Source organism: Aethalodelphis obliquidens, unplaced genomic scaffold, assembly GCF_003676395.1.
Source record: "Aethalodelphis obliquidens isolate GAN/ISIS:26980383/991018 unplaced genomic scaffold, ASM367639v1 scaffold11, whole genome shotgun sequence".
Taxonomy (NCBI): Eukaryota; Metazoa; Chordata; class Mammalia; order Artiodactyla; family Delphinidae; genus Aethalodelphis; species Aethalodelphis obliquidens.
Window position 1 is genome coordinate 21,238,300 of NW_020837955.1, and position 18,186 is coordinate 21,256,485.

The window sequence follows — 18,186 nt, forward strand, 5'->3', positions numbered from 1 at the left end:
CACGGGGAATAAGAGGACACTTTATCTGCCTCTGGTAGCCTCTCTAGCTCATGAAACATCCTACTTGACTTTGATTCCATGGAAAACTCAGAGAGAAATGCACAAATCTTTGGGATGTGCCTAGAAGAAATGTTGGTTTTGGGAACTAAAAATAATATGGACCAAGGGTCTATGGCAAATTTTTCCTGTAAAGGACCAGGTAGAGAATAGGCTTTGCAGACCACATAGGTCTCTGTCACATATCCCTTTTTTTTTTAAATCACTTAAAAATGTAAAAAACAGGAGCTTCCCTGGTGGCGCAGTGGTTGAGAGTCTGCCTGCTAAGACAGGGGACACGGGTTCGAGCCCTGGTCTGGGAGGATCCCACATGCCACGGAGCAACTAGGCCCATAAGCCACAACTACTGAGCCTGCACATCTGGAGCCTGTGCTCCACAACAAGAAGGGCCGCGATAGTGAGAGGCCCGAGCACCGCGATGAAGAGTGGCCTCTGCTTGCCACAACTAGGGAAAGCCCTCGCACAGAAACGAAGATCCAACACGGCAAAAATAAATAAATAAATAAATAAACTCCTACCCCCAACATCTTCTTGGAAAAAAAAAAAAGAAAAAAGAAAACATAGTAGGCTATAGTAGAAGAGTGTTTAACTATTACAAGAGAATCTATGAGAAAGCAATTTGTTCTTCTTGGTAGAGTGAAGGAAGTGGACAGAGAGAGAATTATCATTTGGGAGAGAATTATCACCTGGAAATATGACTAAGGCAGAAGTCATACATAGAAGCACTCCATATGATAATTTTTTAAAGGATACATTGTCTTTAATTGTATGATTGGCCTATTTCATGCCCTCATAGCCTTGGATTGTTAGAAAATAAATACTTGAATAACAATTTCGCCACCCAGTGGGCAGGAAAAGAAAGGGGACAAAACCACTCAAAAGGATTAAACTGTTGCTGATTAATGACATTTTTGTGGTGTCTAAACTGAGATATGACTCAGAGGGAAAAGAGTTACTCACTGACTATCATTATTTAATCATCATTATTTAAAAGTTGCCTGGGTTGTCTTGATGACCTTAGACTATAAATCACAAAAAGACAGACTCTTACCTCGTATGGCAATGGGCTCAAAAATCTTTAAAAAACCACACATATCTGGTTCTCACAATACCAGTGAATCTGTATGTATGCCATAGAAGGTGAGAATTAAAACTTGGAATTTTCTTGCCTTGGTATATTAAACTAGTATTGTGTGTGGCTTTTCTTACTTTAAGAGAAACCTGGGCTTGTCTTCCTATTACTTTCTTTCATCAGTAAATATGTTCTGTGCCATTTAAAAATGAATGTAATATTATGTGGTGCAAGCAGAAACAATAATTTTCAATCCTGGAACTTGAGAATTTTAAAAGAAAAGGTGCCAATAGTGTTTAAAAGTATTTGTTGGTAACACCACCTCCTTGTTCAGTCCTCTGGAATCAAACATTTTGATCACTCGAGGACAAAATGTAAAAAACTCAAGCCCAACTTAATATTGCTTTAGAAATTGTAAGCATCTGAATATGTGTCAGAATGCTTGAGTTTTAAAAGGAATTTCTGTTTAGCAACTTCTGCTTTAAAAAAAAAAAAAAGTAGATGGAAAAAGAAAACTGGACCCTTGAGATTAAATTCACTATCTTGGATCCAATTCTGCCCAGATAACACCTGCCTTTGATTTCCCCCATGCTACTCCTGGATACCATTTCTAATGCCCCAAATAAGTTGTGTAACGTGATGCGGGCCTATTTAAAGTCCTATTTAATGTGTCTTTCTAGTGTTAGCTATAAGAGAAATAGGGGAGTATTTAACATTTGTAATTTTATAAAAATCCACATTTGTCAATTTTTAAGACCCTTAAATAGGTCAAGTCATTACTGGTTTCTTTGCCATTGGTACTGGGTCACAAGAAATTTCATTCACAGGAAGAAATAGAATCAAGACATTTGAGATCTAAGTTTAGTTATGCTTTCACTCATTGTTTTTAGCAATTTTTCTCACCTTATTTGTCTATAAAATGAAAGAAGTAAATACTGGGAAAGTTGATTTCTAATTTAAATGTAAAGTAAATGGCTTTAATAATATTCCCTGTATGATTTAGAGATGTCATACTTTAATTAAATTTCTGTTTTCAGAAAAAGGTTAAAATGCACTGAGTTACAAAAGTCCTAGGAAATAAAGATGTCTGTTTATTATGAGCATTTTAAAAAATGGTAACTCCACATTTAATTATTTAAAGGTGGCATTTCATAGCATTTTTCAAATAACAAGAACAATTGCTTGAATTTTAAATGTTTTATGTAGGAACCATAAGTTGGCACAAAGGGTGAATGATGTGGGCTCCCACAGAAATTTGTTGCACACACACACACACACACACACACACACAAATCTGAGATGGTTGAAAATGTGGGTTCTTTGGCATCAAAAACTAAGCATAGAAACAATGTTTCAAGTTGTAAACCTTGATGGCTGATGTGTTTGTTTTTACTTTGCTGCCCCACTGTGGCTGAATGTGGTTGCATTTCCAAGCATAGGACCTGTACTATTAAAAGGAATTAGTTATTTTCTGTAATTTAAAAAAGTGAGTAATTGTCATCCTTTAGAGGAAATACTAAGAGCATACAACCTCTTCCCTTGCTGGCCAGAGATTTTTTGATAAACTAATTATCACATGGAACTATTTTAAACATCTATAGCTTAATTCTCTGCAGTGTTCAGAAACACTGGGGAAACTCTACTTCTGTTCTTCTGGGCTTGGAGCTTTCACACAAGCATTCACATAACGCAGGTTCCAGAGGCTCAGCAGAATCCAGCTTCTTACCTTCATCCCAAAGGCCCTGCATGTGTCACTCTCTGCTCCCTGCCTCGCTCTTGACCATCACTGCACCTCATTCCCCCTCACTTACTCTGCTCCAGACACAGGGCTCTTTTCTCAGCTCCTCAAACATACTGAGTTCTTTTCTTTGGGCCTTTGTGAGCGCAGTTCCCTCTGCCTGAACACTCTTTACGCTGCTTATAGTAGGAGGAGCGCCTCCTTGTCCTTCAGTCATCTCCCCAGAGGCCTTCCTTGAGCAGCAGGTTAATCTCTCCCTCACCTCCCCGCCCACCTCTCATTTATCCTGTTGTAATAATTGTCACGTTTCGCAACGATTTGCTGTATCTCTACTTCTGGTGTTGGTGGTGCTGCCGCTTTGTCTCCCTGGTAGAACGGAAGCTCCGAGAAGCAGGGTTATTATGCCTGGTTGGTCGCCATACGACCCTGTTGCCTGAAACAGTGCCTGCTACCTACAAGGAGCTTGATAAGTATCTGTTGAATGAAAAAAACTGAGTAACTGTTGGCAAACTCCCTTACGAAGCTTTCTTCCACCGTTCTGCATGGCCTCATTTCCTCCTGGATTTGCTCCTGCTTCTGTGACTGTCCCTCCTCAGGCTCTTCTTCTTCCTCCTGTCTCTTGGCTGACTCCTTCCTCTCCGGCTCTCTTCCCTGACACCCTCTCTCTCCTTTTCCTCACTCCCTATCCCCTGCCCCCCGCCACGCTCCCCCCATCCTCTCTGGGGGAATGACGCTGACCACACACTGTGTCTCCAGCCCTGCCTTCTCCTCCCTGACACTAGGTCCAAGTTGCCAGTTTCCACCTGGCATCTCCACCTGGATGCTGCCCAGCACTCCAAAGTCAGTATTTCCAAAACTGAAATCACATCTGGGCCCCCTGTTTCAGTTAGCAAGGCCATCATCTTCCGAGTCACCCAAACTCAAAACTCCAGAGCCTTCATCTCTCGTGGCCTCCAGGGCTAGTCTGAAATAAAAACCAGGAAGATCCTCTCTATCCTGCATGTCTCATGGGATGGTCATGAACGCAAATAGGCAAACACAGAGAGGGGCCAGGTCATTACCCTGAAAGTTTCTGCCTCTTCACCCACTAGTCCGGCAACAGCTGACACAGGGAGCACAGGTCCATAGACAGGATCTTTGGGCAATGATTGGGGAAAAACTACATCTGTTTCATTACAAAATGACCCATCTTCCAAAGGCAGTTTTACTGACCTGTGGAAAAAAGAGGCATCAGAATAATCAGATCAACAGAAACAAGTCACTGATGGAACTGCTGCATATCAGTGGTAAGCAGAATGGGAGGTGTTACAACTCATTAAAAACACCTAGCAAAAACCAGATGAAACCAAATAGTAGATTTAAAAATATATATCATAAAAGTACAAGTAATACACAGTCATAAATATAGGGATTTTTCAAAAAGTTAATATGTAAAGCAGGAATTGTAAATTTGAACACTGACAGGGGTTAAGCAGGTGGTGTGTGGCCAGGTAGGATTGTGGCAGATGGGAAAGTGTTTTCCCTCCTGTGAGACAGTGGAAAATATGTACATAGGTCTCTTCCTAGTTTCCTGGCACAGAGGTCCTGAAACCCTTGTAAGTCCCCAAGTGATAAGAGCATTTGGAGCATCTTCTGTGCTACTGAGGCGATTCAAGGTGGGCTCCTGGGTGGCTCCGGAACGGGTGCTGGTCACCAGAAAGACCAAGCCATGACTAGAAGCTTGGAAGTTTCAGCCCCAACTCCCATCCTCCAGAGAGAGCAGAGGAGCTGGAAATGCAGCAAATAATTGATCATGTGACATGAGGAAGCCTCCATAAAATCACAATGGTAGGGAGTCTGGAGAGCTTCCAGGTTGGTGAACACATACACTTGGGAGGGTGATGCAGCCCAACTCCATGGGACAGAAATTCCTTCATTCAAGACCCTCCAAGACCTCGCCCTACGTGTCTCATCATTTAGCTGCTCATTTGTATCCTTTATCATATCCTTTAATAAACTAGTAAATGTAAGTAAGTGTTGTTGCCCTGAGTTCTGTGAGCTGCTCTTGCAAATTAATGGAACCCAAGGAGGGAGTATTGAAACCTCTAATCTATAGCCACTTAGTCAGAAGTACAGGTAACAACCTGGGCTGCAGCTAGCGTCTGAAGTGCAAAGGGGAGGACAGTCTTGTAGGACTGAACCCTTAGCCTGTGGAATCTGATTCTTTCTCTGGGTAGATAGCGTCAGAATTGAGTTGAATGGTAAGACACCCAGCTGGTATCAAGGAGACTTGCTTGGTGCCGGGAAAAACCTCCTCCACAAATGTCAGAATTGAAGTGTTCACTGTGAGTAGTAAAGGAGACTCATGGGGAAGAAAAACACAGTAGGGAAGAACTAGGCTTTTCCCTACATAGAAAAAGAAAATCTGAGTTTTTTTCTCTATACACACCCCCTAAAGCTGGCAGGCACCACTCAGTTCCAACCAAGAGGGTTTGCTGACTTGTGAGATCTTTGGTTCCAAAATTTCAAGAGAAAATCATAATCTGTATATTTATGAGAAATTTCTCAAATTTTAAATATTGGCAACACACATGGACCCAAAAAACCATAAATGTAGGTTGTATTCAGCTACCTTTACAACTTCTAGTATCAAGAATTTACTTTCAGATTTGCCAAATATTTACTTTTAAACAACAACATGGCTATAAAAGTGAGTTTAGAGAATTCATGGCTTTATGTGTTAAACTCAAAATGTTTTTGGTTATGTTTTATGAATGATGAATAATTTTGAAAGATGATCACGCAAAAACAGTACTTACTACTCAAATGCAAGACTTAACTAAGTATTTTCAAATCCTGCTTGTTTTCTGATCCAGGGCAATCCACTCACTTTGCCTCCCACTTTATTTGCCTATAGAAAAATCACAACTCAACATTCAGAACTAAAGAAGCATATTCAAGGGAAGCAAAAGGAGAGAGAGATGTGATAAATTACTTGCCTGCCGTGGCGAGGATCTGATAGAGACATTACCCACTTTATAAAAAGGTACAGTGTTGTCAACTCTGCCTTGAGACAGATTTGGCTATTCAATGGGTTCTTGTAAAAATGAAATTGAGACATAAAGAATACTGAGGAGAAAGAAGTGCCTCTCTTAGGGTTTTCCATTCGAAAACTTCATTTACTCGCTTTGCATTGCTCTTTACGAAGGCAGTTTTTCAAAAACTGCAATTTCAAGGATGTGTATGTCCAATGTTTCCTTAGTCTTTGACTTTGGGGAGTATGATGAGAATGGTCAGCTCAGAGGCACCTTGAGTCTTTGAATTCTTTTCAACAAAGGTACCATTATTATCAGCTATCACCAGGACATTGGTCATAGAACTTCTCTTTGACCCAGTTCTATTTAAACAGGCAATTCCATGACTTCACTACATGCAACTACCCTTTTGTGTACAGATAATGTGGCTGAAGGTATAATCTACTTCCCATATCTAAAAATTTCTTATTTTTGAGATTTCAGTTGGGCATCAAAGTAATAGGAGCAAAAAGTGATAAAATGACCTTTTTATAAAATATATATATATACACACAATAGGCATGTTTTGAAATAGTAAGAGCAAATACAATTTTGATTTAAAACATGTGGGAAAAGCTTGATATTTAAAAGAAACTCAGTGGGAAATCAAAGCACAGAGAATCCTTTCGAAATGCAAACAACTACTCCAAGGAAATTATATTGATATATGTAGAAAGAATGTTTTAAGTTAAGATGCACATATATACAGATGAACCCATTTACAAGGCAGAAATAAAGACACAGATGCAGAGAACAAATGTATGGACACCAAAGGGGGAAAGCAGGGGGCGTGGGGTGATGGTGGTGGGATGAATTGGGAGATTGGGATTGACATATATACACTAATATGTATAAAATAGATAACTAATAAGAACCTGCTTAAAATAAATAAATAAATAAATAAGGAAGGGGAAAAAAAAGAACCTTCTGTATAGCTCAGGGAACTCTACTCAATACTCTGTAATAACCTATATGGGAATAGAATCTAAAAAAGAGTGGACATATGTATATGTATAACTGATTCACTTTGCTGTACAGCAGAAACTAACGCAACATTGTAAATCAACTATACTCCAATAAAACTTAATTTAAAAGTATTTAAAAAACAACCAGAAAAAAAAAGGATGCACGTACAAAGCCACTTAATTCACCAGACTGATCCAATCACGTTACATGAATGCAAACAAAAATCCCCACTTTGTTGTGTCGCAATGAAGTCTCTTACTTTGCTTCGAGATAATGCTCCTGGTTACTTCTTTCGACTGTCCACACAGTCACTGCACTTGGACTTGACAAGCACAACTGGTGCCAGTTCATGGGGTTAAAAGTCATCTGGCTCACATCTATACCGGGTTGTGATTTCTTGCACAAAATGACACCCGATTCCCAGTTCCTGAGAGGAAAATTGAGTTTGGTGAAAAATAATTCGTTTGAACTTCATATCTTGAGAACATTTATCTAATTATTTGAAAACAATTTACATAAATTGAGAATTTATGATATAACTTACTAATCTATGATCTTAATGTCAAATTTACAAATAATTATGCTTATCATTATAGTGTGCCCTCCTAGGGAAGCAAAATAACTATTTTAAAATATTACTCTTCAATATGCTACTAAGGCTGTTTTATCTCCTTATCAAATTTGGATTTGACCCGTTCAAATCTAGAAAATGGAATATATCATCACATTTGCTGAGAAGTAAGTGTAGGTACCGAAATCTCTTAGTACACACGAGTACTCCTCATAGACCGAGACGTGCTGTACACACTGATGCCAGTAGACCATTTACTTAGCTTTTAAAATCATAGTACTAGTACCTTGAAACAGACTAAATCATTTACCTATTTGAGAGAATATCGTGAATGCCTATCACGAGCAAGTTCCTTTGCTAGATGACATACACAGAAAAAAAATTAATGTTGAGCTGTCTGGCTCCTGAATGGAGCCAGAACTCCATTCAGGGTTGTGGTTTGCGAATTGGAACTAATAGGTGTGGAGCTCGCCTTGTCTATCAGCTCCCTCCTGCTTCCACCTCTTTCCATCCCCGTCACAAAGGTCCCATCCATCAATATCAACCATGCTCTTGCTGGTACCACTGGTTCCCTGGATTTTTTGACTTTCTGCTTCAGATGCCTAGGAAAACCCATGAACCCTGGATGGATACGACTGAAAGCCTGGGCAGTTGAGAGAAAAGAAGAAAGATCACAGGACTATGTGCGTCAGTGACATTATAAATTCATGGTTACCACCCCCAGGGACCCTCTATACCACCTCCAGTCCTGCTATGTTTCTCTGGTTGGTTTTCTCTCCTGTTCTCTAAAGTGCTGATTTTTTAATACTCTCCACTTTCCTGAAGCCTCAAACTCCTCCGCCTCTTTCTTACTCTCAGTAAATGGCTTTGATTTCCACAAAGAAAACAGAGGCCATCAGCTGAGAATTCCTCCAAATTTCTGCTAGCGAGTGTAGTGACCTGTCAGGATCTGTATCATTCTTTCCCTCTCCTCTTCTGTTACAGTGAAGGCATACCCTTCCTCCTGCCTAAGGCCAATTTCACCACCTGTGCTCTGAACCCTACAGGACCTGACTTCTTAGGAACGTTAGTTTATCCATTGTTCCTTCTCTTCTGCATCTTCAAACTCTCCCTCTCTCCTGACTCCTCCCTGTCAGCACTTAAATTAAGCGCTCATCTGTACTATCTTAAAAAAAAAAAAAAAAAGCCCGCCCTCAGTCTCACCATTCCACGTCTCTCTCCCTCCCTTCGAGCCAGACTTCCCGAGCCAGTTGTTCTAAACTCACCGCCTCCTCTTTCTCATGCCCACTCTCTCACTCCAGGAAATGTGCATCCCATCACCACCATTCCATCGACAAAGCGGTGTGTCTCCAAGATCCACTGACATCCGCCTTCATCTCAAACCCAGCAGGCACTTCTCAGTCCTTGTCTAACTAACTTCACTTCTGCAGGATTGGACTCCGCTCACCACAACTACCTTCTGGGATGACTCTTGGACTGTCACACAGCTCTCATGGGACACCCCATACCTGTCAGCCTCGCACTGTCTCTGGGACCTGGAGCACCTGTTCTGCCTAGCTGACTCGGTGGCTGGCCAGCAGTGTAGGCTTCAACTAACTTCACGGGCACACCTCATGCCTGCTCCACACGCACAGGGCCATCCCAGGTTGCAATAAATCTGAAAGCGCGGCGGAGTTAATACCCTGGGCAGGGAAACTTTGATCGATAGGGTAACGGGAGTAGGTGGGTAAGTTCCCATATCTTCCTCTCCCTTCCCCAGCCCCCTGTGTCATAGCCCAGGGACTGTCCATGTTCACAGGAGTCCATTACAGCCTCTCAGAAGACCACCTGCGGGACAGAGTAGCCAAGTGGTGCCCAGTAAAGTAATGCGCATTCACATTGGCTCCTTCCCCTTCCCTGCCCGCTTTTCCAGCTTGCCTCCCACCCGGAACTTTACTCCCTCCTAAAGAAGTCGCTGGTGAGCTTCCGCCTCAGGCTCTGCTTTCTCTGGAATCCAGGCTGAGGCATATTCTGGAACCTCCATGCCTCTGTCCCTCTTTGCTCCATGACTGCTCCTTCTGAGTGTCCTGTGAGATCCCTCTGCCTCTTTCAATCCCTTTTATTGTTCTTCCTCTAGGTTCTGTCTGAGGTTCCTCTGTAGGTGCTCTAATCCACTTTTCGCACTTTGGTTACTAAACTGATGTAACAACACCCAAATGTTAAACTCCAGCCCTCTCTCCTGTGCTCTGGGTCTGGCTATCTAGGACAGTGACAGATTGTGTCTCTCAACATCTGTTCTCCATTTCTTCCTCTGAGTAACAGAACCCCTGGTTTTTAGCCAGGCACATGTCACCCACAGTGAGGACCATATTTCCCAGCTTCCCTTGTAGCTTGATTTGACTTGTGACTAAGCTGGCCAGTGGGATCTAAGTGGCACTGGTGTGTGCAGCTCCCAGGCTGGGCATTCCAACAAATGTTTGTGCCCTTCCCCTTATGCTTTTCCTTTCCACATGGCTCCCCAGAATACATGGCTAGTGCCCCACTTCAGACTAGAGATGAGGGCAACACGCTAGGAGTAGGAGAACAACAAAATAGGGTGGACAGGTCCCAGACACTGGGGAGCCAGCAGACCAGCCACGGGCTGCTCATACCTGGACTGCTGCATGGGAGGGAAAGAAACTTCAGTCTTGTTTAAGCCACCTCTTTAGGGTGATTTGGGCTTCTGTGACAGCAACTGAACCTAAATCCTAACTGATATATCAACTGCCAACTAGACATCCCCATTTCTTTATCTCAGGCACACTCCGCTGTCCCAACTCATCTTCCCCATTGCCTCGTCCAACCTCCCCCCACCCATGCTCTCTATATCTTTCTGAAAAGCACCACAACGTCCTCAAGTTTCCCAAGTCACAACTCTGGGTAAAACCCTCAACTGTCCCTCTCTGTCAGCACCACGCCCAACTTTCAGTCGGTCACCAAGCCTCATGGTACTGCCTCCTAAACATCTCCACTTTTCTCTGTCCCTATACTCACCACCCCAGTCCATGCCACAACCATCTCTCATCTGGACCACCACAGCCTCCTAATTGATGTTCATGGCTTACTTCCCTCCAATATCCTTCCATGATGTGACTAAGAGTGTCCTTACATGCAGATCTAATCATGTCACATCCCTGGTTAAAATCCTTAATAGTCTCCCAATGTCTCTAGGATAAAGGATGTGCCTACTCGCATGACTTATACATAGGGTGAGTATCCTTCTGTATTAATTATTGATAACATACCCCTTTCACTCTCACAAGCGTCCTGATTTGGATGGTAAACTACATGGTCACATATTTACAAGGCTGCTCATGAGCTGGCCTCAGACTGTCCCTCTGGGCTTGCCTCTCATGGCTGATCTCTTGTTCTCATCATTATGATCTCTTAATTAAATCTGCAAACTCGCCATATTTTCTGACCTCATGGCCTTTGCACATGCCTTTCCTCTGCTTAGAATCCTCTTCCTTTTCCTCTTCACAAAGCTGATTCCTACTCATCCTTTAAGTACTGCTATGGTTGAATTGTGTCCCCCACAATTCAAGGGTGGATGTCCTCACCCTCTATCTCAGAATGTGACCTTATTTGGAAGGAGGGTCTTTATTGAATTAAATGAAGCCATTTAGCGTGGCCCTACTCCAATATAACTAGTATCCTTATAAAAAGGGGAAATTAAGAGACAGATACACATACAAGGAGAACACCATGTGAATACAAAAACAGTTATTCACAGTCTGGAACAGATTGTCCCTCACAGTCCTCAGCAGGAGCCAACCCTGCTGGTCTCAGACTTCTGGCCTCCAGAACTGTGAGACAATAAACTTCTATGTTTAAGCCACTCAGTTTGTGGTACTTTGTTAATGGCAGCCCTAGCAAACCAAGACAACCATCACCAGGTGAGTGGGTAAACAAACTGTGGTACATCCGTACCATGGAATAGAAAGGAATGAACTATTGAAACACACAGTACATGAGAGAGTTTCAAAATAACTGTGCTGCATGGAAGAAGCCAGACCAAAAGAGAGAGTATATAATGTGTGTGCAATTCTAGAAAAAGCAAAGTAATCCAGAGTGTGAGTAAACACATCAGTGGTTCCCTGGGGGCGAGGGGCAGGGCAACGATGGTGTACAGGAATGTGTGGCAAGAGCCAGTAAGGAAGGGTCTGAAGAGCAAAGGGAAACTTTTGGACGTGATGGATATATTCATTATCCTGATTATGGTGATGATTTATGGGTAAGTCAAAAGTTATCAAGTTGTGTGTGTGTGTGTGTGTGTGTGTGTGTGTGTGTGTGTGTGTATGAGCATTATATTATATGCCAGTCATACCTCAGTAAAGCTGTTTTTTCAAAAAGTAACTCTGCATAAACTAAATGTTGTTCTCAGAATCTAGATTATTACATTTTTTTCTGAGAAATGCGGGTATGTAAGGAGTGTCCTCAACCATTGGTGGAACGTTCTGTATTTCCCCTTAATAAGATAAATTCCCCCCCCGAAGCAGTTTATATTATGGATGGAAGAGTGAGTGCAGCTTTGAACGTGACCACATGAAGTGACCCAGAAAAGACCAGGCATGTGTCTTATTCACAAGTATTTCCTCTACAGCTGGAAAATGGGATATAATGTTCCATTCTCTGAACATATAATTGTTCCAATGTCCCTAAAAACAATTACTCAAACTGAGCTCTAATATAGAGACCATCTTAATTTCAACATTAGTGGAAAATATGAAAATACTTCAAAGGTACAATTTGTTTTAAGAAAAGATGAAACTTTATGTACTTATCCATGTGTTCTGTACCTGACAAAGGAAATATTATAACAGGTTAACAAAAAGAGAAAGACGGTAATTAATCTCTTTTAGCTTTTGCCCTGCCAATTTTCTGCCTGAAAGTAGTGACTATATTAAACCTTATGATTAGGACTTTTATTCCTTCCATTTTTCCTTGTTCCGGATTTTTCATGTATATGTCCTTTGATACAATCCAGAAGGACAGGATTAAAATGTGACCCAATGAAAGGAATTCTGCAGGAGGCCGCAACTTACCAGAGGGCCAGTTCAAATTCTGGGAGGGAGGAGTAACTAGCCAGGTAGGTGCCACAATAACTGAATGAAAGTAAAGTGTAGTCCAGAAGAACATTGCCTAAAATACAAAATCCATTACAAGGATTTAACCATTCTGTTCAGATTAACTATAGTTTTATAGTTTAATTTCCCTTATCTAATAATTTTTACATAATTCAAAAGCATTTGGCTCCTGGAATAAGAGATGTCTCGGTTGATTTCTAACACTATTAACAGAAAGCTATGAGCTAAGTTCAGATACATGTTTAAAAGATTTTAGAGTGAATTAAGACCACAAGGTCACTCTCTCTAGTCTTCAGTGCAAAACTGAGCATGCTGCACCACGTATGTCCCCATTTGGCTTGAAACGGCCCAAGAACCATAAAATATTCCATAACTATATGAAACATAGTAATTAGAAAAATTATTCTAACAACTTGAAAAACCCTGGGGAATTGTAGTAATTCAAGCTTACTTCCATATCTCTGACTCTTAGGCCATATCTGGCCCTTAGCTTAGTATCTTCTAGTTCTTGGAACAACTGTAAAAGGTCTATTCTCATTTGTACCTACAGCTGAAGAAATGAAACATGACATTAAAAGTCTTAGCAACAACGTGTTTAAAATGTGCATCATGAAGATGCTAAAACAGGGACATGTCGGCTTCTGACTCCTTGCATATGAGCCTCTGGTTTCCTCTCCTTTATCTGCTCTTCAGTGTGGTTCCATAGATGCAAGCTTTGCCTTCTCCTATGTCTGTCTTTACATTCATGTCTTTGTATCAATTTTTACCCCCACCTTCCACAAAAAAGAATGCTATCAATTTCACTGCACTCTGCCTAGCAATTATGAACTTTAAAAAAATTGTGACCTTGATAAGCAGAATAATCTCATCTAGGTTTAAAAGACACTTTTTAAAATGAATATTGAGATGGAAGAGTTTTTATGTTTTTGGTCGTTGGTAGTCTTGTAGTTTGGGCAAGTTCCCTTGTTCTAATGAATATGTCTTTTTTCTTATTGTTTCATAAATGCTCTGAAAATGTTTGGTCATCCTTGTTCCAAATATTTCCCTCAGTTTATTATTTGCCTGTTAGTTTTTCATGTATTTTTGATGTTCATAAGATTTAAATTTGTATGTAATCAAAAACATGTCTTTCTATTTAAAATTTTATCCTTCGCGTGAAAAGTTCTTTTCCATCCTCAAATTATTTCAGTTTTCTACGTTTTTTCTACTTTTCAATGGGTTTGTTGTTTATAATGAACTCTTATTTTTGTTTGATCTATGTTTTGATGTACAGTATGACATGAGTACCTAACTTGATACTTTTGTTCTCATAGTTTTAATACCATTGTTGAATAATCCATATCATCTACTATGTGCGTATGTGTAGGGGAGCATCTTCATCATATACTTAGCTGTATATATTCTAGAGTCTGTCCCTAGCCTCCTACTCTTCCATTGATGGAGTGATCCCTGCACCAATACATAACTATAGCACCATAATGCTAGGAGGGCCCTCTGCCTTGGCATCAATCTCTTTCAAATTATTCCCATTCTCTACTTTTTGTTCTGGAAGAATATTCATTTCATTTAAGTACTCCTGGCTCTATAAAACATATGATAAACCTATGAATTATACTCTGTGAAGATATGAGAAATATTTTTATAATAACTGGACTCTCCATGCAGGAATATGCCTATGTTTAAATATTTTATATCAGTGATTTTTGTAGTTTTCTTCATTAAGGTCAGTCACATTTCTTCTTTGGAGTATTCCTAAGTGTTTAAATCTTCTAATTGTATGGATATTTATTTTGAAACCAGCATCTTACTGAGCATTATTTTATTAGTCCCAGTACACTATTATGCATTAACTCCTTTCCTATAGGTATAATTTTTCAGTTTCATATTTTGTTGCATTGGCTAGAAACTCCACGTTGGTTTTAATATTAGTGGTAACAACAGGCATCCTTGATGACTTAGTCCTAATCTTATTATAAATGTCTTTAGAGTTTCATTATTCAATATTAATGTTGGCTATTGGTTTGAATTAACTTTCAATTGCTTGTACAGGGCTACAGCCAAATAATAAAGCTGGGGAGGGCTTCCCTGGTGGCGCAGTGGTTGAGAGTCCGCCTGCCGATGCAGGGGACACGGGTTCGTGCCCCGGTCCAGGAGGATCCCGCATGCCGCGGAATGGCTGGGCCTGTGAGCCATGGCCGCTGGGCCTGCGCGTCCGGAGCCTGTGCTACGCAACGGGAGAGGCCACAACAGTGAGAGGCCCGCGTACCGCAAAAAAAAATAAATAAATAAAGCTGGGGAAATTATTTTTAATTTTATTTTTAATTAAAAAAATATTTTATTGGAGTATAATTGCTTTACAATGTTGTGTTAGTTTCTGCTGTACAGCAAAGTGAATCAGTTATATGTAGACATATGTCCCCTTTTTTAGATTTCCTTCCCATTTAGGTCACCACAGAGCATTGAGCTCCCTGTGCTATATAGCAGGTTCTCATTAGTTATCTATTTTATACATAGTAGTGTATACATGTCAATCCCAAACTCCAGTTCATCCCACCCCACCCCTCTTGGTATCCATAAGTTTGTTCTCTACATCTGGGTCTCTATTTCTGTAAAGCTGTGGAAATTTTAAAGATGAAGGGTAGTTACGGTCCATGTACAGGCATACTTTGGAGATATGGGTTTGGTTTCAAACCACCACAATAAAGCAAATATTGCAATAAAGTGAGTAACAAATTTTTTTCGTTTCCCAGTGCATATAAAAGTCATATTTACACTATACTGTAGTCTATTAAGTGTGCAATATCGTTACGTCTAAAAAAATAATTTCCTTAATTTAAAAAATTTTATAACCAAAAGATGCTAAGCATCACCTCAGCCTTGAGTGAGTCATGATCTTTTTGCTGGTGGAGGGGCCTGCCTCCATGTTGATGGCTGCTGCCTGACGAGGGTGGTGACTGCTGAAGACTGGGGTGGCTGTGGCTATTTACTAAAATAAGACAATGAAGTTTGCTACATCAACTGACTCTTCCTTTCATGAACGATTTCCTTGCAGCACACAATGCTGTTTGGTAGCATTTTACCCAGGGGAGAACTCCTTTCAAAATTAAAGTCAATCTTGTCAAACTCTGCCACTGCTTTATCAACTAAGTTTATATAATATTCTAAACCTTTTCTTGTCATTTCAACAACCTCATAGCATCTTCACCAGGAATAGATTCCAACTCAAGAAGGCACTTTCTTTGCTCATCCATAAGAAGAAACTCCTCATCTCTTCAAGTTTTACAATGAGATTGCAGCAATTCAGTCATATCTTCAGGCTCCACTTCTCATTCTAGTTCTCCTGCTATTTCCACCATATCTGCAATTACTTCCTCCGCTAAAGTCTTGAACCCCTCAGTCATCCATCAGGGTTGGAATCAACTTCTTCCAAACTCCTGTTAATATTGATATTTTAACCTCTTTCAATGAATCACCAATGTTCTTAATGGCATCTAGAATGGTAAACCCTTTCCAGAAGGTTTGCAATTTACTTTGCCCAGATCCATCAGAAGAGTCAGTATCTATTGCAGTCCTACAAAATGTATTTCTTGAATAATAAGACTTGAAAGTTGAAATTACTCCTTGATCCATGGGGTGCAGAAGGGATATTGCATTAGCAAGCCATGAAAACAACATTAATCTCATTGTACATCTCCACCAGAGCTCTTGGGTGACCAGGTGCACTGTCAATAAGCAGTAATATTTTGAAAGGAATCTTCTTTTCTAAGCAGTAGGTCTCAATAGTGAGCTTAAAATATTCATTAAGCCATGTTGTAAACAGATGTGCTGTCATCCAGGATTTGTAAAGTACAGGCAGAGTAGATTTACCACAGTTCTTAAAGGCCCTAGGATTTTCAGAATAGTAAATGGGCACTGACTTCAACTTCAAGTCACAAGCTGCATTAGCCCCTAACAAGAGAGTCAGCCTGTCTTTTGAAGTTTTGAAACTCGGCATTGACTTCTCTTCTCTAGCTATAAAAGTCCTAGAAGGTATCTTCTTCCAATATAAGGCTGTTTCATCTACATTGAAAATCTGTTGCTTAGTGTAGCCACCTTTATTAATTCTCTTAGCTAGATCTTCTAGATAACTTGCTGCAGCTTCTACATCAGCACTTGCTGCTTCACCTTACACTTTTATGTTATGGAGATGACTTCTTTCCTTAAACCTCATGAACCAACCTCTGGTAGCTTCAAACTTTTCTTCTGCAGCTTTCTCACCTCTCTCAGCCTTCACAGAATTAAAGCGAGTTAGGGCCTTGCTCTGGATTAGGTTTTGGCTTAAGGAAATATTGTGGCTGTTTGATCTTCTATCCAGACCACTAAAACTTCCTCCATATCAGCAATGAGACTGTTTTGTTTTCTTATCATTTGTGTGTTCACTGGAGTAGCACTCTGAATTTCCTTCAAGGACTCTTCCTTTGCATTCACCACTTGGCTAACGATTTGGTGCAAGAGGCCTAGCTTCCGGTCTATCTGGGCTTTTGACATGCCTTCTTCACTAAGCTTAATTATTTCTAGCTTTTGATTTAAAGTGAGATATGTGCGACTCTTCCTTTCACTTGAACACTTAGAGGCTATTGTAGGGTTATTAATGGGCCTAATTTCAATACTGTTGTGTCTCAAGGAATAGGGAGGCCTGAGGACAGGGAGAGAGACAGGGGAATGGCTGTTTGGTGGAACAGTCAGAACATATACAAAATTTAGAGATTAAGTTTGCCATCTTATTTGGGTGTAGTTTGTGGCACCCCAAAACAAATAAAATAGTAACATCAAAGATCACTGATCACCATAACAAATATAATAATAATGGGGAAAGTTTGAAAAATTGCAATAATTACCAAAATGTGACACAGAGACAAGAAGTGAGCAAATACTATTGTAAAAATGGTGTCAACAGACTTGCTCAATGCAGGGTTGCCACAGACCTTCAATGTGTAAAAAATGCAGTATCTATGAAGCATAATAAAGCAAAGCACAATAGAACAAGATATGCCTGTAGACGGTTCCCAATGTATGAATGGGTTATGTTTTAAATGTTGTTTTAGTCTGTTAAGAACACAGACAAATTTCCCCACAAATAAAATGTTAAAGTACAGTGAATATCCTTGGCATGATCCAAACACTTCTCTGATCATAAGCTACAGAACTGAGACCAGCCTCAAGACTTCCTAAGCTTTCTGTCCAAGATGTGTTAAATGAGGGAATCGTTACATGGAGGCCCTAGTATATGTGCAACAGCCCAGCCTGGGTCAGATGTATCTATGAATGAGTCAATAATAACTTAAATTGTAGGAAACATTGATTGACATTGTATATATGACATATATATATTATATATATATACACTTCATATATATATATGAAATGTATTATATAATTACATATGTTACACTTAATTTCATTTATTATCACCACAGCCTTAACAGTAGATACCATTATCCCCATTTCATGGATAAGGAAATTGAGGCTCAGAGACTTATCTTTAGAAGTTATACAACATCCATTCAGTTAGATTTTCCATAAATCATAAGGAAAGAAAATACTGTTCTGAAAAAGGTTTACAAACAACATTTAGTGCTCTAACA

General features: G+C 40.2%; 1 protein-coding gene across 1 annotated transcript in view; it reads right to left on the reverse strand.

Annotated features, from left to right (window-relative positions):
- Positions 1-18,186, reverse strand: part of CFAP43 (cilia and flagella associated protein 43) — a 99,475-nt gene that overhangs the window by 79,098 nt on the left and 2,191 nt on the right. The window contains exons 3-5 of the mRNA XM_027112526.1: positions 12,521-12,617; positions 7,146-7,313; positions 3,929-4,079 (exon numbers count right to left, since the gene is read on the reverse strand). Coding sequence (XP_026968327.1) covers positions 3,929-4,079; positions 7,146-7,313; positions 12,521-12,617 — 416 coding nt within the window. The remainder of the gene's footprint in view (positions 1-3,928; positions 4,080-7,145; positions 7,314-12,520; positions 12,618-18,186) is intronic.